General features: G+C 33.9%; 3 protein-coding genes across 3 annotated transcripts in view; all 3 read left to right on the forward strand.

Moving 5' to 3' along the window:
• Positions 1–1,868: 1,868 nt before the first annotated feature.
• On the forward strand, positions 1,869–13,094 carry LOC132283816 (signal peptide peptidase-like 2). Its single transcript, XM_059785842.1, has 14 exons — positions 1,869–2,252; positions 3,127–3,285; positions 3,400–3,511; positions 5,252–5,371; positions 6,348–6,499; positions 6,613–6,795; positions 7,033–7,067; positions 8,875–9,031; positions 10,144–10,197; positions 11,400–11,492; positions 11,607–11,749; positions 12,255–12,325; positions 12,501–12,584; positions 12,684–13,094. Exons 1-14 carry the CDS (start codon positions 2,103–2,105, stop codon positions 12,806–12,808), a joined length of 1,638 nt encoding a protein of 545 aa, XP_059641825.1. The 5' UTR covers positions 1,869–2,102; the 3' UTR covers positions 12,809–13,094.
• Positions 13,095–15,585: 2,491 nt separating this feature from the next.
• Positions 15,586–19,069, forward strand: LOC132282283 (aquaporin PIP1-3). Its single transcript, XM_059783896.1, has 4 exons — positions 15,586–16,110; positions 16,667–16,965; positions 18,505–18,645; positions 18,739–19,069. The coding sequence occupies exons 1-4, from the start codon at positions 15,783–15,785 to the stop codon at positions 18,832–18,834; spliced, it is 864 nt and encodes a 287-aa protein (XP_059639879.1). The 5' UTR covers positions 15,586–15,782; the 3' UTR covers positions 18,835–19,069.
• Positions 19,070–21,363: 2,294 nt separating this feature from the next.
• Positions 21,364–23,096, forward strand: part of LOC132282393 (short-chain dehydrogenase TIC 32, chloroplastic-like) — a 9,083-nt gene continuing 7,350 nt past the window's right edge. The window contains exons 1-2 of the mRNA XM_059784062.1: positions 21,364–21,576; positions 22,980–23,096. The exon at positions 22,980–23,096 is cut by the window's right edge and continues 115 nt beyond it. Coding sequence (XP_059640045.1) covers positions 21,471–21,576; positions 22,980–23,096 — 223 coding nt within the window. The 5' untranslated portion in view covers positions 21,364–21,470. The remainder of the gene's footprint in view (positions 21,577–22,979) is intronic.

Below are 23,096 nucleotides of genomic sequence, written 5' to 3' on the forward strand. Positions count from 1 at the left end.
CTCTATCCTCAACATGATCAAATAGCTTTCACGAGTCTACCAAATTGATGGAATCTTGTGAATATCTTGATTCAGCATGTAGTCAATGAATTATTTAATTAACATTCATTTGCAATGAATTATTTTAATTCACAATCTTTTACAATGTTAATTTTTTTGATTTAACTGTTTTGAATTTGATTAGCTTGCTTTATGCAGTGCCCTGCACTAAATTGTGTAAAAGGTTGGACTATTCTTTTCACACTTGCACTCTGTTCTTAGCTCTATACAAACTTTAATTAGTAGCTCTTGTCGACTACAAATGAATAAGACTCTTACAAAGTCTGTACACGTCAATCAGACAAAGTCTGTACACATGTAGCTCTTGTTGGCTACAAATGAATCTCTCTCTCAACGTAGTGTCCTCTTCAGCTCTCGTTTGTCGCCTGCGTGGCACAACTTGTTTTTTGGCGTGAGAGACAAACGGGTCACTACCACCAACCATCGTTGGATTCCTTACAAATCAAATATGAACAAATCAAGAAATAGTGTAGTTCAAATTATAAAAAAAATGACATAATAGTTTTAAGAAAGTATTATTATTATTTTTCTTAATTAATACTCACAGATGCTTTTACTGGGATTCGAACCCCTGACCTTTTTTAAGAAAGTATTGAATTCTCAACATTTTTTTCTTTCAAATTGCATCCAGTGTTGCAAACTAGTAATAGTATTATGTTTTATGGATAGTTGGGATTCGTTCAAGTGGGGTTTTTCAGTGTAAGTTGTCTTTTTAGTTTGCGAATTTAGAAAGGGAAAAAAAAAAATGGAAAAGGGGGAAAAACACAAATTGAAAAAAAAAAAAAAAATTGCAAAATGATTTTCATGTTATTTTATGCTTTGCCCCGTTCGATTAAACATAAAACTATATATATAAACACACACACACACACACATATATGTATGTATACAAAATTAAATTAAAGTCAATATTTGTCCTTTATTTTTCTTCATATTTTTCTTTACCTCCCTGTATTCCTTGATAACAAGTAGGAAAAAAGTGATGCATGCTCGCTTATACTTACACACACACAAGCAAAAAAGTGAGTACCATTATTAGTTGTTTAAAAAGCAGTAAGTGTCATTTTCCCAATCTTCAAATACGTATGCAGAGAATATCTTATTACGGGCAAAAATTAGTAGTTGTTGTTGGTCAACCATTAAATAATAAATCTGTATTTTTTTTATATAAAGGGGAACCTGTTGTTGTCATGAATTTATTTTTCTCATTTTTCCTTTTCTAAAACAAACTATAAACATATTAAAATTTTCCTTACCATTGGAGAAATGAGAAGTATAGCCCCTTTAAGAAATCTCAAAAAGTAGAAAGTAAGAAAAGTGTTATTGGATATATATATATATGTAGATATATATTTTCAAATACCTTTTTTTATATATAAAAGGAGCTTTTTTGAACGTAAAAACATCCCTCCCTCCTTTCTTTTTCTAATAAAGTGGAATGCCATTAGCTAGTTAACTACCGATAGAGTTTTCTTCTCTCTTATTTTTATTATTATTATTATTATTATTTTTTCACTTCTTCCACCCACAAATCTCTCTCCTTCTCTCTTTTTCTCAATCCAAGCATTTACTTTTTTTTTTTTTTTCATAATTCTATTATTTTACATACACAAGAAAAGTAAAAGAACTTAACTTAATAAAATCAGACGTCTTTGGATTTTGATTCGTTTGACTTGGTAGTCAAACCGTCCAAAGGTAATTTTGATAACCACAAGAAAACTAACCATCGACACGATGTCGTTTTCGGCATTCTTCAAAAGCCAAAACCGAAACGGTTTCAAAACGACGTCATGTTATCTTCACTCTGTATTCGGTAAATGTCATCTCTCATCTCTGCAACACTACCTCCCCCAATCAAACCCATAGTAGATCCATTCTTCATTTTTTTTTCTTTATCTATTAAAAATCAGTTTTGAGCACAGAGAAACCCCTTTTTGCGGAACTGTTTTTGGTTCTCTCTTTCTCTCTCTAGAAGTTTCTCTCTCTCTAAACATCAGAGGTTCGGATGCAGTGAAGAAGAAGCATCAGACTTCAGAAACCTCATGGAATTACAGAGAGTTCGCTGCGCTTTGTGTATCTGTGCAGTGGTTGTACTCATCCTCAACTATCCTGCTACTGTGACAGCTGGAGATATCGTTCATGACGACGATTCGGCTCCAAAGAAGCCTGGTTGCGAGAACAATTTCGTGCTGGTACATCTAATGCTCATTTCATCTTCGTCCCAGTTGTTTTTTCTGCGATTTTCCAACTGGGTCTTCTTTGTTTTGTTATACGGTTGTGTATATCTATACATGTACACACCCTCATACTCAGGGTTCTATGTTTTTGGCATTTTGGCTGTGAAAGAAAAATAATCACGGGAGTTTTATCTTATTTCCTTGATGTTAATGTGTACTAGGAGTTGATTAATCCTCTTTTCTTTTTCTTTTTTTTTTTTCTTTTTTTTTTTTCTTTCTTTTTTTAGTTGGGTTTGGGTTGTTTCACGTTTGTTTTCCTATTTACTCAAAACTGTATATCAAATATAGTGTAATATTTTGTAAAGCTCCTCACGCTGTATGCCTGTACTACCTTCCTTCCCAATCTTGGACAACCTAATCGAATTTTTTAGTTTTGCAATTGGTTTGTGTTTTTCTTTTTAATTTCTTAGCTGGCAATTACGTTTCCTTTACTTTTCTGCACTTTACATTTTATTCTACTTTTACGCATATATAGATGAACTGTGAATTTGTAGTGATCTTTCAGGAAATTTCATTTGAGAACGATCTAAAGTTGGTATAGTGGATAGTGATGAAAGTTGCCTACTTTTTTCAACATAATTGCGTTCCTGTCCCTGTTATTCTATTTTTGTTTTAACTTTTAGTGATGTTTTGGAGTAACTCCTTTTATTTATTATTTATTTTAATTTAAAAAATAATAATTTGTGTGCTGGTTATTGATTGCTATGGTGTTATCTGGTTTCTACCGAAGTTGGAAGTATGGATTTGCTTACTTCTGCAGCTTATTTCTTAGGTTTTTATTGTATAGCTTTTCATTGGCTCGAGTATCAATATACCACTGTCTTGTTAGGTAAAAGTTCAAACTTGGATTGATGGAATAGAGGATGCTGAATTTGTTGGTGTTGGGGCTAGATTTGGAACTACCATTGTATCGAAGGAGAAAAATGCAAACCAAACTCACTTGGCACTTTCAGACCCTCGTGATTGTTGCAGTCCACTAAAGAGAAAGGTTTTCTATCCCGTACATATATGCTACAGATGTTAGTACATTTTATAGATTGGAGAATTGCGAATTATGATGAATTAATTGATGACAATGGGTTCATAATTTCGAATTTGTTAGCTAGCTGGAGATATCATCATGGTGGACCGAGGTAACTGCAAATTCACAACCAAGACAAATATTGCACAAGCTGCTGGTGCTTCAGCAGTCCTCATTATAAATAATCAGAAAGGTAATTGCATATTTGTTTTTGATATTTGATTCATTTGATAATTTAGAAGGCTTTGTTTCTACAACCACTTTCTCATTGTATTGCTGCTTCACATTTTCTTTATATTTTAAAAAAAGAATTGGAGGGGAGGTGCTCCCGCTCCATTTTACAAGTGAGCTTTCAGCATAGATCTACAAATTGAATTTTTTGAAACAGATACATACCACTTGACTGTCCAATATGCCATATGTTCCACATAATTGAGTGACTTTTATGAATTATTGAATCAAATGAAATGCGAGGGAAAATTATCACCATTTGGAGGATGATAGAAGATGTGAGACACTATGCGGTAACCAATTTCTTGTGGTATAATGCTGCTTCACATTGTTATCTGTAATTACGAAAAAAAAAAATGTGGGGATGTAATCTTAGCTAAATTATGGAACCCATATGGTGATGTAATAAAAATTAAGGGTCAAGACTTGCAAGAGATACTGAAAGACAATCATTCTGGTTACCTAGGCCTGATTATTCACAAAGAAGCAGAAATTGGAGATAATGTTGCTCATGGTATTAACTAAGGCGAATTAGGTGGAGGAGTGCTGCTGGAATATTGTAATTAAATGTATACTTTTACTTTGATAAATTCTATAAAATAAATTATTATATTTTGGCTGGTCAAGAAACGTGTTCAAGAAATGAGTGTGGTTGAAATGTAGATGTTGAGAGAGATGCAAGGTAATACAAGGAAGAACAGTATTAGAATGAATATTCATGAGGTGGTGAAACTAGCAACTATTGAAGGTAAAATGGGAGAAACTTAGGTCGGTCTTGTGCAACAAAGATGAATCATCTTTGAGGAAGATTGTTGAAGTTGTGATCTGAAATAATGCTGAATAGCAAAATAGGATTAATGTAACTGTTTTTAGATATATCTACAATTACAATATAAAAACTCGACCAAAGTTCCAGACAAGTACTACAAGTATTCAACGAGTATCGGTAGTTGATACGAATATGATACATGTATGGTTCTTCTTTGCAGAAGTATTTGTGCTTTACAAAATGAGACATTAGTTCAATGTGGATTCTTTAGACAATTCTACGGGAATAGTTAACTATTAGTGTTGGCTAGAGTTTGTTGCTAAATTACTACTCAAGATTGGTGGGCTCAAAACATGCATTTCTTAAAATATTATTCCTCCACAGTTTTTTTAGAGTTGCTGAAACTGGAGAAGTAATTTTTTCTTTTTTGTGTATCGATTCCTTGAATAGGGGATTATTTTGCTTGTTAGGAAATTAACACTTTGACTCCTAGCATGTGATGTGGTTGTCATATTATTAAATTCGGAAACAGAATTCCAATCAGAGGGGTGTTGAGAAAGCATAATTTAATTGTGTTTTATTATTTCACAAGAATTTCTGACAACTGATGGACGTTATTCCTCTCTTTTGTTCGATGATGCTTTTCATTTTCTTTGTGTTGTGGTTCAGTACTTGTATATATATTTGACATGATTGTGCTATTACACTAAAAATTCATATTTATTATGAGTTGTTTTGTTAAATGTCATTTCTCATTGACACAAATGGAAGACCTGTTTTCAGATATTCATTCACTTGTAATCATGTGGCTAAAAGTGTTTCAGTTACAAGTTTCTGTGACAGTAGGAACCATAAAGGTTTGATACATTGCTGATGGTTGAGATGCGACACTATTAATTTATTCTATATCAAACTTGTTTGTTTCCCCTGCAGAACTTTACAAGATGGTTTGTGAGCCTGATGAAACTGATCTAGATATAGATATACCCGCTGTCATGCTTCCACAAGATGCTGGTGCTAGCTTGGAAAAAATGCTGACGAATAGTTCATCAGGTAAGTCAATATCCTGCATAATTACAAAGGAAAATAAAATTTTGGTCCCAAGAGTAATGTCGTGTTTGTCTTCACGGCTCACCTCCTTACTGCATGAAAAAATATTAGCAGCTAGTGAATTTCTGTTGGAACAAGTTGACATAATTGTCCATTCTGCCATTGCTGTTATGGTTTAACCACGGAAGACTCATCTTGGGTTCATCATAATGAGGACATAACTATTCCTTGTATTCAGTATGTGAATGGCAACCAAATGACTATATCTGAAAGAGCGGAAGGACAAATATGTTCATTTTCCACATCTGAAAAAAGAAGACGTGTGTGAATGCTAATGACAATTCAAATGAGATTCTTTGTTTTTTTCTTTGGTAGGTAAGACACCAGACATCACAGACTCACCCACCATTACCCCAATGTAGGCTCAAAGCCTCAACTGCTTTTTTGAGAGGAGATGCCATTCAAGCTAAATGCTTAGTGGTACAACAGGTCAAATGAGATTGTGGCTACAAAATCCACGAATAGTTGCAATTTGAAGTTATGAGCAGTACAAATGTCTGGAAATAACAGAGTTTGTGCAAATTTTGAGCGAAGGAGATAACGATTCCTTTAGAGCAAAGAGACAGTGTCAAACTGTCAATGTGATTAGATGCCTGAAATGAACTCTGCAAAATACAGTTTGTCCAAGTCATTTGCATTTTGCTCATTCTAAAAATTGCATAGAGTTTAAGTGCTCAAGAGAGAGAAAGCGAGTTCTAGTTATTAGTGTTGTCTTTGTGTTCTAAGTAATTTCAAGAAGAAAATGACATCACGTTCTTTTTGCTTGATTTGATCAAGTTTAAATTGGTGTTTTTTTTATTCTACCATTCTTAAAAACCAACAATTTCCCCAATTTGATTCTCATCCTCTGTTGCATTTTTTTATTTTTCACTATTTCTTTTATCGTTACAAGTTCTGATGGTTCTAGACCTTTCCACAGTGTCGGTGCAGTTATACTCTCCACGGCGACCAGTAGTTGACATAGCCGAAGTTTTTCTATGGCTGATGGCAGCTGGTACCATATTGTGTGCATCTTACTGGTCAGCCTGGTCTGCCAGAGAAGCAGCTAGTGAACAGGACAAGCTATTGAAGGTCATCTTTTGCTAATCTCAGCTGATTAATACGTTTTTTTCCTAAAGTAATTTTTGTTTTTCGTTACAGGTTATGAATGTTTGCTAATCTATGAATTGAGGTTGCTATTGTAGGATGGTTCAGATGAACTTTTGAACAGCGAAAGCTTGGGCTCTAGTGGTGTAGTCGACATCAACACAACATCAGCAGTCTTTTTTGTTGTTATTGCTTCATGCTTCTTGGTTATACTTTACAAACTAATGTCATTCTGGTTCGTTGAACTTTTGGTGGTGCTATTTTGCGTTGGTGGTGTCGAGGTGTGAGTCATTCCTTTCCATTATGGTTGATGTATGCAAAGAGTGCATATGTACTTATGTAAATACGTATGAACTTGCATATTATACTTTGTATACACTAAATTCTTTAATTTTAGTTTAACATGTCTTCGTTTAAACTCACTTTTTATGGAAAATGAAGCCATTGTATTTGAATTTGAACATATTGGGTGCTGTTTCTTGAAACAAATTCTGATTTTTGGTATCTTGTACTTGCAGGGTTTGCAAACTTGCTTGGTTGCCTTATTATCAAGGTATAATGACTTTCTCTTGTTGTTTTTTGCCATGGTGTGAAAAGTATGCATATGTACACCAAAACAGCTTCAAATGTACAACACCTCTCCATTATCTAAGGATTGTTTATCACTTGATTGCTGCAAGCTATAGATTTATCAACAATTTTATGACTGCTTTTTGCTGTGACTGTAAGCTTCATTTGCAAATGCTATGCTTCTAAGATATTTGCAGAAACATTGCGTAAGCTTCCAGAATTTCGGTGACAACTTGAATGTTACTACATTTATTGCTGCTAGCCTGCTACACATGCTATACAACTGTGTAATATCACTCTCATGCGGGTGTGGTTGAAAGGTTCAAATAAATAGTTCATGAAAAAAGAGCATACACGTAATTATATTACATAAATATGGCAAGCAGAATTATGTAATATGGACATGGTAATGCAGGGGAATATGTATAATAAAATATATATATATATATATATATATATTCAGAATCCTGTCAGTCTTTGTTACATTCCTTAATTTCAATCTCTTCATAAGCTTTTCTTTCTCTGTGAGAAAGCAAACTGAAAATTCTTTTTCATATACCTACTACAACCAAGTTTTGAGCTTGGGTTTGTTTAGGTTCTTGATTTTCTTTTAAAGATAATCATCTTTAAATGCGTATTTTTTATTGAATTATGCACTCTATAAAGTGGAAATCCTTTATATGATTCATTTAGTCAGCCCCAAATCCTTTATAAGATAATCATCTTCCAATGCATATGTTTTATTGAATTCTGCACTCTATAAAGTGGAAATCCTTTATATGATTCATTTAGTCAACCCCAAATAGATGGGATGAGGTTAATTGAGTGGAGAGTTGTGCTTTTAACACTAGTGCTATGATTGCTATCTATAGCAAGGAAAAAGAACAAGTCTAATTTTCATACAGAAGGACACTGTATCGTCATCATTTTCCTTGCCTTGAACCAGTTCAATAGAAAAACACTATATTAGCATCATCATCATCATCTTCTTCTTCTTTGCCTCATTCCACTTGCACACAAAAACACTATATATTGCTAATATTCACTGATAAGGTAATAATAAATATGTTAACAAGTAATACAGATGATAATTTGTTACAATATAATCTTATAATTGTAAATAATAAAAGTCAAAATTTTGAAACTAATAATAGTAGGTATTATATTTCTTTCTAAGGCTATTACTGGCAATTTGTAGTGCAATCTGTAGTTTTACCAATGCTAAATGATTTGAGTTGAAGATAGTTGTTTCATTTTACTCTTATACCTTTGTCCTAGTGGCTTTGGGTCTTAAATCCCAAGCCCTAGGTCAAGGTTTCAAGTCTAAACCCTAAACCTCCAACACTTTTAAGTGTTTGTTGTTCTAACTTCTAGTATGACATCTGAGAAACTTTATTGAGTTATTATGTAATTGTAGGCTTGTAGCTGATGAATGCTTCTAGACCTTGATGAACAGGTTCTGTTTGATGCTACTTTCTGGCAAGCTTTCTGTGGAACATTCTGCTGTACTTTACATATCTTTCAATCCATAATTTCTATTGTTATGAATGGTGCAATGGTTGGAAACTTTCACCCTTATGTTAAAGACTAGTGATATGAGAATGTCATGTTTCATTCACAGTAACAAAAAAATGGAAATTGGTGCAAGTTTGTGTCCATGCATGTCTTTGTGTATACTTGCTGCTAAAATTCCTTTCAAACTGTTTGTCAATTTAAAGTCTTCGTATGGCTAAAATATTTGTTTCCTGCATGTTGAAGTTCTAGAACTAACTGACCACATACTCGTTCAGGTGGTTCAAACATGCTGGAGAATCATTCATCAAAGTACATTTTTTTGGAGCCGTCTCGTATCTTACTTTGGCTGTTTCTCCATTCTGCATAACTTTCGCAGTTGTTTGGGCAGTTTATCGAAATGCTTCCTTTGCTTGGATTGGTCAAGATGTACTTGTAAGGATAAACATTTTTATTTATTTCCATAGCAATATTTTTTTTTTTTTTTTTGGTTGTTTTCTAATTATTTTATTAACAAATTATTTACATCTCCTCACTTTTCTTCCCCATTTAATGGATGTAGTTGCTTTTTTAGTAACGACCAACAGTCATATGTTGAGCTCATGCAAGAAGTCAATAAGGGTTAAAAGGCAGTGGAGCCAAAAGTTTTTCTGTGCAGTGTTGCAATTCTAGTTTTAGAATGTGGGTAGTGTTTTAATGTAAAAAATAATATAAATGACAATTTTGGACAAATATCATCATTTGAGACCAAAATCTGTCATTATTCTAAATTCGAACTTTTTTATATGATGTACCATATCTTTTGGCCCCGCTTGAGTTAAATACTCTGATGCGATGTTCGGAAGCATGGAATTGGTGATTTGGAATTGGAATTAGAGAAAATTCAATTCAAAAATCAGTTTAAAGAAACAACTTGCCCATTTTCTGGTGACTCTCACCTTTGTTTCGAGTAGTAGTATTGGGGCAGATATTCTGTGTGTATTCAATTTATTTTGGGAAGAATATGGTAGATCATATGTTTGGGAATTTTCCTAATTGAATTCCTTTTTTCTTATTTGTTTCTTTCTGTAAACTAAAATGTTAAGGCAGATACCTAAAGCAACAACTTGCCCATTGTCTCATGACTCTCACCTTTGTTTGTAAATGTTGCATGTGCTATCTTTTCATTTCCTTGTATCATTATATGTTTAAGGGAATTCCCCATGTGAGGGGCTCCCTGATCAGTTGTACATCCTTTTTCTGCATGTTGCTACCTATCTTATATTAAATGGATGTTTAATATGCGGCTTAGCAAGAAAAAGGCATTACGTAGTATTGGTTCTTGCTATCAAGGGTGTGGGAGGGGTGGAGTGGGTACAGACCTGTCCTTTGGCATTAATTGCACAAAATGACTGCCTTCCCTGAGATCGGAACCTCTCATGCTTGGCAATATGAATTTTTATCACTTCACCAAGTAATGACTGGGACTTGAGCACATGTCACAGCCTTGTTCTAAATTATGGAAAAGTTCAACTATTGATGTTATCTTCTACTTATTCTTGAATCAGGGAATTGCACTGATAATTACAGTTCTTCAAATTGTACGTGTACCTAATCTAAAGGTAATGATTCAAACTCATTTTGCTATCTTTTGGAAATGTCTCTACGTTAGGCTTGCCTTAGCCATTTCTTGGATCCGTTGGGTTTTAAATTATGGTCGTGATATAAAGTTGTTCGGGAAGATATTGAAAATCCCACGTTTGTGTTCCATTATACTCACATGTTCCTTCGATGGACTTCAGTGGAGGACATTATCTACAAAATTGAGTGGGTGTTCTTCCATGCACGCTTATGCTTAATGCTTTATACATCAATATATATAGGAATGCAAGGCTTTGGCCTCAAGGTTACATGTGCTCATTTCTAATTTGCAGCTAATCTCAAACTTCCATGGATATCTCATTTTAAAGTATGTTCAATGCAATCTATGACGGAGTGTAAGGGTTAAACCTCACACATCTCGAGTTCATTACGCATTACCTTGAGAAAATGCTATCGTGGTTTGTAATTTTGAGGGCTATTTGTTTGGTAAGCCACTAGAAATAATAATGTCAATGATAATGCTACTGTGTTTACTAATGTCCTCCTAGAGTCTGGACATAAGCTCCTACATGTCGCAAGTATTATGAAGATATAATAAAAAATAACTACAAATTGGAATGAATGCTATTATGATGGAATGGATTTGGCCGGGGTTTTTAAAGTTGGGTAAATTGCATTGATCAATTAGATGTCTGACAATTACAATGCTCTCCCTCCTTGTCTGGAAAATTGTTATTGTCCTCCCTTTAGGGTCGTCGGATGGGTGGTTTAATGCCATTTAGTCTCTTACCATTTTATCCACCTATTTAGATGTTGATTTTAAACACCAAAGTCAACTAAGAAAATGACGTAGGTCCATAACTGAATTATGTTGGACCACACCAGTTTCTTGTGAAACCAGATGGGAAAAGGAAGCACAAAAGTCGTCCAATGTTGCAAAAGTTCTTGTTTGTTTCCTTCAAGAATTGGTTTGTGAACAAGCTTAGTTGATTAACAAGCTTGGTTATTCGAGAAGAAACGCAAGGCATTCATTATTCTTAATTTCATGGAAATCCTATGAACATGCCTAATTTATTAATGCTTTAATTGGTATGAATTGTTGAACAGAACAACTTAGTGTCAAGACTGCAAAATTATAAATGGAATGCATTTCAAAACAATAGCATCCTTTAATATTTAGTATATATTTTCTGACATGATGTCGAGTGCTTTTGTAAATCAGGTGGGGACAGTTCTTCTCAGTTGTGCTTTTCTGTATGATATATTTTGGGTGTTTGTTTCAACGAAGTTGTTCCATGAAAGTGTGATGATTGTGGTAAGTAATCTTTCACACATTACTTTATCATCATATTTGATTATAACTTAATGTTTCAGGATATTTACGCTTTGATTGCTAAAATATTAATTTGGATTGCTTATATCATTATAGGTAGCTCGTGGTGATAAAAGTGGAGAGGATGGTATTCCAATGCTTTTGAAGATTCCACGGATGTATGATCCATGGGGTGGTTACAGCATCATAGGATTTGGTGACATTATCTTGCCAGGATTATTAATAGCATTTTCACTTAGGTTAGACATCTGCAGACTTGTCTTTGTTTGAGAGTTTCCTTTCTATTGGTGCTTTATTTTACCCGTGCTTGAGCTCAGATAATATACTTTGGTGTTTCTTGTAGCAATAGTTGTGGTTTGCCAAATTCGGCTGATTTAAAATTAAAAAAAATTGTTTGCTTTTCAGGGAAAGATGTTACTAACAAATTGAGAGTTCTCTAACTATTCAGTCTTTCAGGATAATGTTACTCATAAAATATTTAACTTGAAAAGTTAATAATACCATTATGATTTCAGTAACAAACCTAGATCTCCAAAAACGTGACAACCAATATTCCTGGACTTGAAATTATAACAACTTTTTACCTTTTGTACTAGATCAGCTGTTAGTAAGAATTATTTTCTCTCATTTAGCAACAGAACAGCTAATTGTAATTTGGCACGCACCAAATGAGTTGAAAATCAATATCTGATCTATTCCGACTAATAAGTTCAATTTAGTTAATAACATAAATTGTCTTTGCAGGTACGATTGGCTGGCAAAGAAGAATCTTCGTGCTGGATACTTTTTGTGGGCAATGCTTGCTTATGGATTAGGTAAAATAATAATACCGATCTCCTTTCTCTTTCTAGTTAACAATGAAAGAAGGTTAAGAAGTAAAAAGAACTTAATACTATTGGTCATATTTGCATTACCATGGTTTTTCTTTTCTTAGTATATTTAAAATTTTGCAATGTCAAAATACTCTATGATTTTTCAAATCCATGGCAGGTCTTCTTATAACATACGTTGCATTGAACCTGATGGACGGTCATGGCCAACCGGCACTTCTTTACATCGTCCCATTCACACTCGGTAATTTTCACTGCAATAAGCAAATGAAATATTTTTGGATACAAAATGGCGTTATATGTTGCAATTATCTTGTCATTGATTTTTCACGCATAAATGCAGGAACCTTTTTGGCATTGGGAAGTAAGAGAGGCGATCTTAAAATTCTCTGGACAAGAGGAGAACCAGAAAGAGTGTGCCCTCATATCCATCTCCAATCATCTGAAGAATCAAATGAAGAAAAATAATGCAGCTTCTTGTAATTTTGTGGTATTTGTTAATACACGGTAGATCATCATCAATGGTCCTGGTAAAGCACCAGTCTATCAATGCCTAGCAGAAATTGGAAATGTTACATTAGCCCTTAATGGGCTTAGATTAACCCAGTGTTGATTATTTATTAAGAGCAATGTGTATTTATATGTGTGCATGTGTAGGTATATGTATAGGTGTTTCATGTTTGGCCCTTGTACATTTCTCAGTGTATACTGTTACCTTGCCCTTTACGTTTGCCCCCTAGAAAATACTTTCAGATGTCTGATGTTTTAGAATGCCTAAGGTAGTATTTTATTGCTATTTGGTAGCAAATGTGCTATATACTGTTTGATAACTCAATTATATATATATATATATAATTGAGTTATCAAACGGTATATAGATATTTTACTCAGTTCATTTCATTGTAAAATAAACAAAGGGAACATTAGTTTAATAATTTGCAATAGAATATTACTTCCAAAGAAAATTTTTCTTTCAGAGAATCAGTGTTTCAAGTCATGAATGAAGACTTGACTTTTTACTAAATGGTGAATGCTCTTTTAAAAAGGTCTGAATTTACAAGTGCCGTGTTGAAACTTTAGCTGCTCAAAATGCTCAGCACTCATTTTCTCATTTTTAAATTTCAATCAAAGTCATCATGCGTTCTTTACAATTTGGGATGTTCTTATCTTTTCAATGACAAGGACAATGTTGGTTGTTACAGATCTGGATATAACATTGCCACCAAGCATCACCAACTTGTGTTTCTGTACGCATCCAGGTATCTTTGTAACCAAACAGTTCCAAGAGAATTGAAGAATTGTAATTTCCACACTCATGAGTCATGATATAATATAGAACTAACAAGTGAGCTGTTCTTAGTTACTTAAATTTATATCAAATTCAACTATGCCATGATTAAGCCATCACTTGATACACACAATCTACATATATATATATATATATATATATATATATATATAATAAAAAAAATAAAAAAGGGCCAGAACACAAAATCTTCATTATGGATTATACAGCTACATTTCATTTTTTTTTCAGACAGAATATGAAATTGCACAATTGTGGTGTTAAATCTCATAATTATTTCAATACTGATCTTACACTTCTTAATTTTACCTTTTAAATAAAAAAATTTAAAGAAAATGAAAGCATAAAAAAAGTAGGTAGATGTCATGTATCTCATTGATAATGCAATTTTGCTTTCAATGGAACTTTGGTTTGAAGTAAAATGCATCTCTCTTATGGGTTGGTGCCACGTGTTAGAAAAATCAAAATTGGTCCGTTGGTCAGCTTCACTGCTGAGGGTGGGGAGCACGGTAGAAAATAGAAGTTGTGACATCAGATTGATGCCACATGGACCGAGGGATGAGGATTGGGCGGTTGATGGTGAGGTGTTTGGGAGTGGAACGGAACCTCCGATGGTTTGGAATTTTTGTTGTATTCCATTGTCAAGATGGGTTGGCATTGTGGGCCCCGGGTGCAGGTGGAGTGGGACCTAATGGGTGCATGTGATTAAAGGCACAAAGCCAAATGGGCATCCGATGAGAATGAGTTGTCAAGCATGATTGGTTACCCCTTTTTAATATAAACATAAAACAACAAGATTACTATGAAGGGGACAAATCATATGAATCCCACTTCTATATATTGTTATTGATCATGCAATCTAATGGCATATTGGAAAGGAAATTTTTTTTTTTTTTTTTTTTTTTTAAATGAAGCTAATATATATATATATATATATACACACATAAAGGGAACTGTACAGGAGTGGCCTTTGGCCCAAACAAACCACACAGGACGGGAGGAAATGATTTTAGTTTTTTTTTTTTTGAAAAATAAAGCTAATATATATATATATAAAGGGAACTGTACAGGAGTGACCTTTGACCCAAACAAACCATACAGGATGGGAGACAGGAGCCCAAAGACTCAAACAGTTACACGGAAATGATTTTAGTTGTTATAGTTAAATCATAGTACCATTTGATTATAATGCAAAGTTTGGACCCTAACTAGTAGAAATAGGATTCGAACTTCCAAGAGTCTTTTTTCATAATTAAAAAAAAAAATTAAACTTGGTCTTTTTTCAATTTATAGGTTTCTTTTACAATTGAAAAATCACTACTCGGTATTGCTTTAAGAAAGTATATTTACTGTGAATTGAAGAATAATTTAAGATTTTATCTAGTGATATCTTCTTTTATATGTTTTATAGTAAAAAGTTTGGTTGAATGATATATAATGTGTATTTCTTGATAGGATTTAAAAAAAAAATTAAATTTATCTTACAAAAGAAATTTGAGGTATCAACCTTATCTAAAAATAAAAATAAATAAATAAAGTAGTTTGATGTACAGTATTAAGTTTAATTATAATATTTTCTGCTCAATAATAATAAAAAAAAAAATGGTTATATCTAAAAAGTCTGAAATTTCTGAATTATTTGTTGAGAGGGGACACGAGAGTTTGCCAGTCACTTTCCCAACGGTCAGAAAAACGGCTATAACCTTTTCTCAGCCACTCGATTTGCTTTGCAATGGTATTTCATTTCCGTGGCTATGATTTACCCAACGATTTAAATATTTTTTTTTCAACGTTCTTATTTCATGATTAGTTGAATCAGATGGCCCAGAACATCTAATCAAATGCAAAAGTGCTTCTAAATTAAGCTATAAATAATTGTGGTCACTCAGTAGAATTAGAAGATAAGAACAAACAACTAGAGCCATTCAAAAACATCTCACGGTCACGTCAAGTCTGCATTTTCCAGAACTCTCTCTTTCTCTCTCTAACACAAATAATGACATTCCACCTATAAAGTACCCCAACCACATCCGTTCTTTATAATTTACAACTTCGCTTCTAGGTTTTAGAGCTGAAAGGAAAGGGCTTCTAGTTCTAGAGAGAGAGAGAGATCTAGAGAGAGCTTATTGAGTGAAAATGGAGGGTAAGGAAGAAGATGTTAAGCTTGGAGCTAACAAGTACCCAGAGAGGCAACCATTGGGTACTTCTGCACAGACAGACAAGGACTACAAGGAGCCTCCACCAGCACCTCTGTTTGAGCCTGGAGAGCTAAAGTCATGGTCTTTTTACAGAGCTGGTATTGCAGAGTTCATGGCCACTTTCTTGTTCTTATACATAACCGTTTTGACTGTCATGGGTGTGTCTAGAGCACCCAACAAATGTGCCTCAGTGGGTATCCAAGGAATTGCTTGGGCCTTTGGTGGTATGATCTTTGCCCTTGTCTACTGCACCGCTGGTATCTCAGGTTAGCAGCAAATCCCTCTCTTTCTGTGTGTGTGTGTTTATTTTTTTGTTTTTTTGTTTTTTTTAGGTAATTGGAATTTTGGGACATGACCCATAGCATAAAATGCTTAATTGGATCACCTGACCTTGTTCTATTAGACGGATAGTGTGTATTAGAAGAGTTGTACAACTTTATTTACTGTTACAAATTAGAATTGAAGTTCTCTAAAAGTACTCTTTAAATTCTACATGTACCCTTAGAATTTAGGAGAGATTAGATATTTTCCGATTTGAACACCCTACTGGATTGTCTAACGCTTGTGGGGGCACACTCCCCATTTCTTAACGGGGATTGACAAACTATGTAGATGCGTTTTGAGAACCTTGAACAGGGGAGTGTGCAGAGCGGACAGTGAAAAAGATATAATCTTGGTACTTTTTCCTTGCATCTTGTCCTTGATTCAGTTATCCAAGGTTTTAGAGTTCTAATTTCTCTCTACTCTCTAGACATGATGACCCTTTGCTTCTTATGGTCTAAAACTCAATTATATTGATCTACTATGTGCTTTTTGCAACAGGAGGGCATATCAACCCAGCTGTGACCTTTGGTCTGTTCTTGGCAAGGAAGCTGTCCCTAACCAGGTCTATCTTCTACATAGTGATGCAGTGCCTTGGCGCCATCTGTGGTGCTGGTGTTGTTAAGGGCCTCCAGGGGAACACCCTATATGAGACGAAAGGTGGTGGGGCCAATGTTGTGGCCCATGGCTACACCAAGGGTGATGGTCTTGGTGCTGAGATTGTTGGCACCTTTGTCCTTGTCTATACTGTCTTTTCTGCCACTGATGCCAAGAGAAATGCCAGAGACTCACATGTTCCTGTATGTATTCTTTGTTCTTCTCTATTTGATTCAGATTCATAAATCGTTGTCTTACAAATTTGCTTAATATGGGTCCATTATGATGCTTTGACTAATGTTTTGTGTCTGGCTTGAACAATATAATTGATTTTTCATGACACTTGGTAATGGATTTTTCTGGTTTATGGTAGAAATTGTTGTTTCTTAATGGGTTTTGTTTAATAGCTTATTAAGCTTTAGTTCTTATGATCTGCAAATTTCATTTTAGTGGATTATTAATTATGTTTTCTAGGCTTTCTCTGGAGCCAGAAATTTGTTTCGGTGGGGCGACCTCTTGAGTTTTGCCAATAGTAATAAGAGATAATTTTAAATCAAAATAATAAATCCAGAAACTTAATTATTGATTAATATATATATTTTCATTTAGTACATTTATAATTATTCTTGACAAATTTCTGCTATAGAAGGTAGATGTGATACCATTAGGCTACAATTATTGGTGGTTGTTAGTGTTAGAAATAGACTGAACTTTTCTATTGGTACTTCTTTTAAAATAGAGAGTTATCACGTAACTTAGTGTTTGGCTCAAGTTACCGCCTTCTTAATATTGACAGGGAAAGAGGCCAATAAACATTCTCACCTAAGTTACATTACTTTATGTTCATAGGTGGTAAGAGAATGCGATGAGTTAATGTGGAGGGCTGATATACTTTGATAGCTAGAGGGTGTAACACCCTCTTTCTTTCATCTCTAATGTCACATTCCCCTCTCTCTTCTCTTTCATGGAAAAGAAGGGTCGTTACATCTTCATACGAAACTTGTGATCTACGTGACATAGACATATAGTTTTGTCTTCTAAATTCAAGGGTGATTGATGTTTATTACTTTGTTATAATGTTATATTCAAGTGATATATGCTTATTATTACTTTGATATCATCTTCAAAAATGCTAGTGTTACATCAGTTTGTACATGTTAAGATAATGGATTTTTACAGTGGGTAGAAATGTGTGAGTTCTCTTAAAATCCATTTGTTTGTATTACACGAATCTGATGGTGGTAGTGATATTTTTGAAAATGATAAAATTACGCAATGCTCATTTTAACAATTTTATTTATTTTTTTTTTTTTCCAGTAACTCTCATTTTAACAAATTCCTTTTATCTTATATAGAAAATTTTATAGTGTCTTTCTACTCTAGTAGTATGTGGCAGCAGAAGAGTACCACCAAATATTTTTCCTGTGTTGTCCCTATTAGATTGTTTTTTTAGTCATTGTTTTTTATTATTTTATTATTTTATAGTTTTTTATGTCAAAAACAATGATCATTGCAACAGGTAAATTATTGATATATAATTTGAACATAATTGGACAATTTGAATAATCATGGGAACAGTTGATTTGTTATGATTTCTTTGTACTTAACAATGTTATTAACTAAAAACCTCAAGTTTTCAATATTGATACTTGGTTGTGCAAAACATTGAAGGTTGTGGCTGCTTGTGATGAAAAACTTTATGATTTTAATCTTGAGTTGCTCAAACTTGTCTTGTTTTGCAGATTTTGGCTCCTCTTCCAATTGGGTTTGCAGTGTTCTTGGTTCATTTGGCCACCATCCCCATTACAGGAACTGGCATCAACCCAGCTAGGAGTCTTGGTGCTGCCATCATCTACAACAAAGACCAAGCATGGGATGACCATGTAAGTCTTCTGATTAATAATCGCAACAAAAGTTTTATGTTTTGTTTTTCTTTGATGGTGAATGAGTGTTGATTGTAATTCTTATGGTTTCAGTGGATCTTCTGGGTTGGACCGTTCATCGGAGCTGCTCTTGCTGCCCTCTACCACCAGATAGTTATTAGAGCCATTCCCTTCAAGTCCAGGAGCTGAGTTTTTCTTCTTTGATGATGCTTGCCCACATGCCTACCTCTCCCGTGTTTCTATCACTCAGTTTCCTTCTATTAGCCGTGTCTTTCCCTTTTTTTTTTTTTTTAAATCTTAATGTGATGTGGATCGTGGATTTGGTACCTGAATGTTAATTATGTGTGTAAATTATTGAGCAAGTAGTGTTTGTGTATCTAAATCTTTTGTTGAGTTCATTGAATGAATTTTACCTTTGGGATCAGTGGCCATCAGGTTTCACTATCGTCGGCTTATGGCTAAGGTAGTCATAATTTCTAAAGTTTACTGCAACTGTTTGTGTGTGTTAGTCCTATTTTTTATACCATTATAGAGTTCAAATTCCATAATGCAGCAAAAAGCTCTTCACAGCGTCACTAGTTCGGATGGTATGATTTCTATAATCTCTCCTTTCGAGAAGGTTTGGGGCTTGAATTTTGCAAGCGGCATATTTGCTATATGAACACCTTTGCTATATGAACACCTCTCTGCTCCCCCCATCACAAACATACAGGTCAATTACCCCACAACTTATGTCAAGGACGAGCTCCCCATCACAAACATACAGGTCAATTACCCCACAACTTATGTCGAGGACGAGCTCCATCAGTCTACAATGGTTGTTTTAGCTTACTCTCATAGAAGGTGTGTTTGAAAATAATAAGGGACAGGAATGCATAGTTCTTTGGACTACCAATCTGATTGGTAAGGTAATTCAAGCAAGCTCGTACTCTGTTTGGTCCATTGATCAAAGGGTTCTTTGTCACAAAATAATTCCAGAGGGTAATTTGGGGAAAAAAATTAATTCAAGGGTTCTTTTTTAACATTTTACCTTGCATCAATAATCTATCTCATCTGAGATGGTTGGTTCTAAAAACCCCTTTGAAACTCTGAATTCACACGTGAGAGATGAAAATAATTGGGAAAATTACATATAAATAGAGTCAAAGTTCCATATTTACTTAGAGACTGAGTCAAAGTTTCATATTTCTCTAAAATGGATTGCTGAGGTGGCACATGGTTTTTTACTGTTTAGAAAATTGTGGTGCCTAAAATGCCCTTCCCTAACAAAAAAGTAGTACCTTCAGTTCAAAAAAGTAGTACCTTCAGAGAAAAAGTAGTACCTTCGCGGGTGTTTAAAAAACATGGTACCTGGACACCAAAAAGTAGTACCTTCAGTTCAAAAAAATAGTACCTTCGAAGAAAAAATAGTACCTTCGCGGAAGGGTATTTTAGGCACCACAATTTCTAAACAGTAAAAAACCATGTGCCACCTCAGCAATCCATTTTAGAGAAATATGAAACTTTGACTCAGCCTCTAAGTAAATATAGAACTTTGACTCCATTTATATGTAATTTTCCCAAAATAATTAGTGCGCAAAAAGGATATACATTTTTATGCATCCATAGAATCACTTGAAAAGAGTTCAGATGTTACTAGTTATAGCATAAATGTGGGTCGGTTTGTGGTACATCACCTCCTATCTTCCGTGCGCCAATTTTGACTTTATTTGCCGGTGAACTCTACCTTGACTAATTTATAAACATATTCTAAGGTATCATTTGGATTGAAGTACTTAAAGTTATTTGTATTTAGGCTCAATGGCCTAAGAAATATAGTTTGATGAATTTGGGAGAATTTTAAATGAATGCAATTTTTTTTTTTTTTTTACCTACAATTTAGCGTATTACAACTAATCCCTCCCATGATGCATAATTTCTTCGGTTTAACCCTTGTATGGGGTAGATTAGTATCATGGATTAACTAATGATAAAAACCGAAGTCAATAAATGAGCTATGTTTGGTGTAGCAAGAGGACAAAAAAGAAAAAGCATAACAAATTTATTATTTTAAGAAAATATATATATATATATATATATATATATATATATATATATATATAGTGTTAATGATGTTTGGTGGATTAGTGAGAGAAAACAAAACATAAAAAAAATAAAAATAAAAATCATAGTGTTAAGAATACTTAATACCTAATCATGTTATGTTTGAGATGGAAGGAAATAAACTATTTTATTAAATTTTTCACTATGCCTTTTTATATTTAAAGAATTGAGTTGAACTTAGTGATCCAAAGTTTCTCTTTTAAAAAGAGAGATTGTATCATCTAATGCTAATTGATGGATTCAAAAAGACATTCTCAAGTCACTCAAAAAGCCCAACTTTAGTTTTTTTTTTTTTTTTTTTTTTTTACGTGGTCATTTAATTAGTATTGTTTTTCAAAAAAATTATAAAAAAGTCCTATTTTAAAACGTTTAGGTTTTATTAATGATTAGTTTTCAATTTTTTTTTTCTCCTCTTTCTTATTTTCATTTTTAAAAAATATTATTAATATTTATGAGATTCGATCTTCCGATCAATTGACGCACTTTCATTTTTCACGAACGAAATCGACGGCTTTGCGTAGATCAAGCGGAAGTAAAAATCATCGTTGATTTGCCCTTACACGTGTGGAGCTCCTTCAATTTTCAACGAAGAAACCGATAATCGACTATGCCCACGTAAAAATATATGGCAGCATATGTATATGTATAACATTGGTAGAGTAGAACACTGACTGACCAAGAAGAAGACCCTGGTTGGGTTTTGTGATCAATATCAGAGAAAAATGTGGATTTTTGGATGGAAAGGGCCATCTGGGTTCTCAGCTTCCTCTACTGCTGAGGAGGTCACACAAGGAATTGATGGAACTGGCCTCACAGCCATTGTTACAGGTTTTGTTCTCATCTGGGTTCTTCTTTTATTTTCTCTATCCTTTTCTATTTAATTATTTTATGCATATTCTTCATTATTATTTGATGGGATTGTTCGAATATCAATCTACAAGTGTTCTGTTAATTTTGTGATGGTTCATATATTTTCTGATTCAAAAATTTGAGGAAGATATAAAAAAAAAGAATGATAGACCTCTCATTGTTACGGGTATTGATTTTAGGTTATTAGCTTCAGTTTCAGATTACTATCTCATGGAATAATATATCATGCTATAGTGGGGGAACAGTTTCAAATGAGACTGTGTGCAGTTTTGCAACTGGGTTGTTATGGTAGAAGGAAGCAATCTATGGATTTTCCATATTTATTTTTTTCCTCCTGGGGAGACTTGAATTCTCAACTACCACTAGGTCACATGCCTTGTATATCTCCTTATTTAAATTCCACAGTTTTTTTTTTTTTTTTTTTTCCGTAGTTGTTACTCACACATGCCTCTCCACTTATGCTCGAACCCTTGACCTCCCTTTGGGAAGTAGGGTTTCTTTTTATTAGTTTGATATTTTTGGTGACTAATTTGTAGTTATGGACAAAGTTGTTGTGGTTTAGTGGGTGATAATGATAGATGATTGTTGGGTGCATCTGGGTTTAGTATGGTCGTATCCATTGCAGCATCAGAGCATATGCTGTACTGTTCAATTCTGAAAAAGCAAATTCATGAAAATACTTTGTTGAGTGAATTGTGCCCTCTAAAAATTTCCGACCCTTAACTTCTACAACAATTTGGTGTGTTATATAAATGGTTTCGTTTGGGTTTGTTTCTTCTAGCTGCCAGGTTGTTGAATTTACTGAATCAGAAAAGAAAAGAAAAAAGGTGTCTTTTGGAATGATTGGAATTTAATCTCCTTCTGTCTAAAATTTTAAAACAGACTTAAAACTGTTTGAGGATTCTGATATACGTTGGACAGCGTTTCTAATGGTAACCTTTCCCACTGCTACATCCTTTGTTGTTCTTATCCAATGGAAGGCTTACAGGACTGGAATATTCGGAAAGGTAGCTAATGTCAAGTCCTGTCTTTCTATGCTCCCTTATCTAAGTAATTATGTTTTCTTCAATATCTCTTAAAACTTAAACTTCCAAAACAAATTTTGCCATTTTAAAGGTATTCTAATTTAATTTTGGTTATATCAATTAGGTTTTTTCTTTCTATTTACCCAGAATGATATTGCAATTCTGACTTTTCTATGATTTGCATGCCTCTCTCTCTTCTTCTTTTTTTTTTTTTTTTGTGGCATTTTTGGTGTTCACGTTCTGGCAGGATAATGATTATTTCAACTGCTGTGACTTGAGAAAAAGGTTAAAATTAATATATTGGTTATCTCACTGCTAGTATTCTTTCAATTTCAGGAGCATCAAGTGGTATTGGCACTGAGACTGCACGTGTCTTTGCCTTGCATGGTGTACATGTTGTCATGGCTGTAAGAAATATGGATACTGGCAGAAAAGTTAAAGAAGCTATACATA

The sequence above is a fragment of the Cornus florida genome, unplaced genomic scaffold (genome assembly GCF_030987335.1).
Source record: "Cornus florida cultivar Cherokee Brave unplaced genomic scaffold, ASM3098733v1 CherokeeBrave_3.0.0_Hap2_Chr11, whole genome shotgun sequence".
In the NCBI taxonomy this organism is placed as follows: Eukaryota; Viridiplantae; Streptophyta; class Magnoliopsida; order Cornales; family Cornaceae; genus Cornus; species Cornus florida.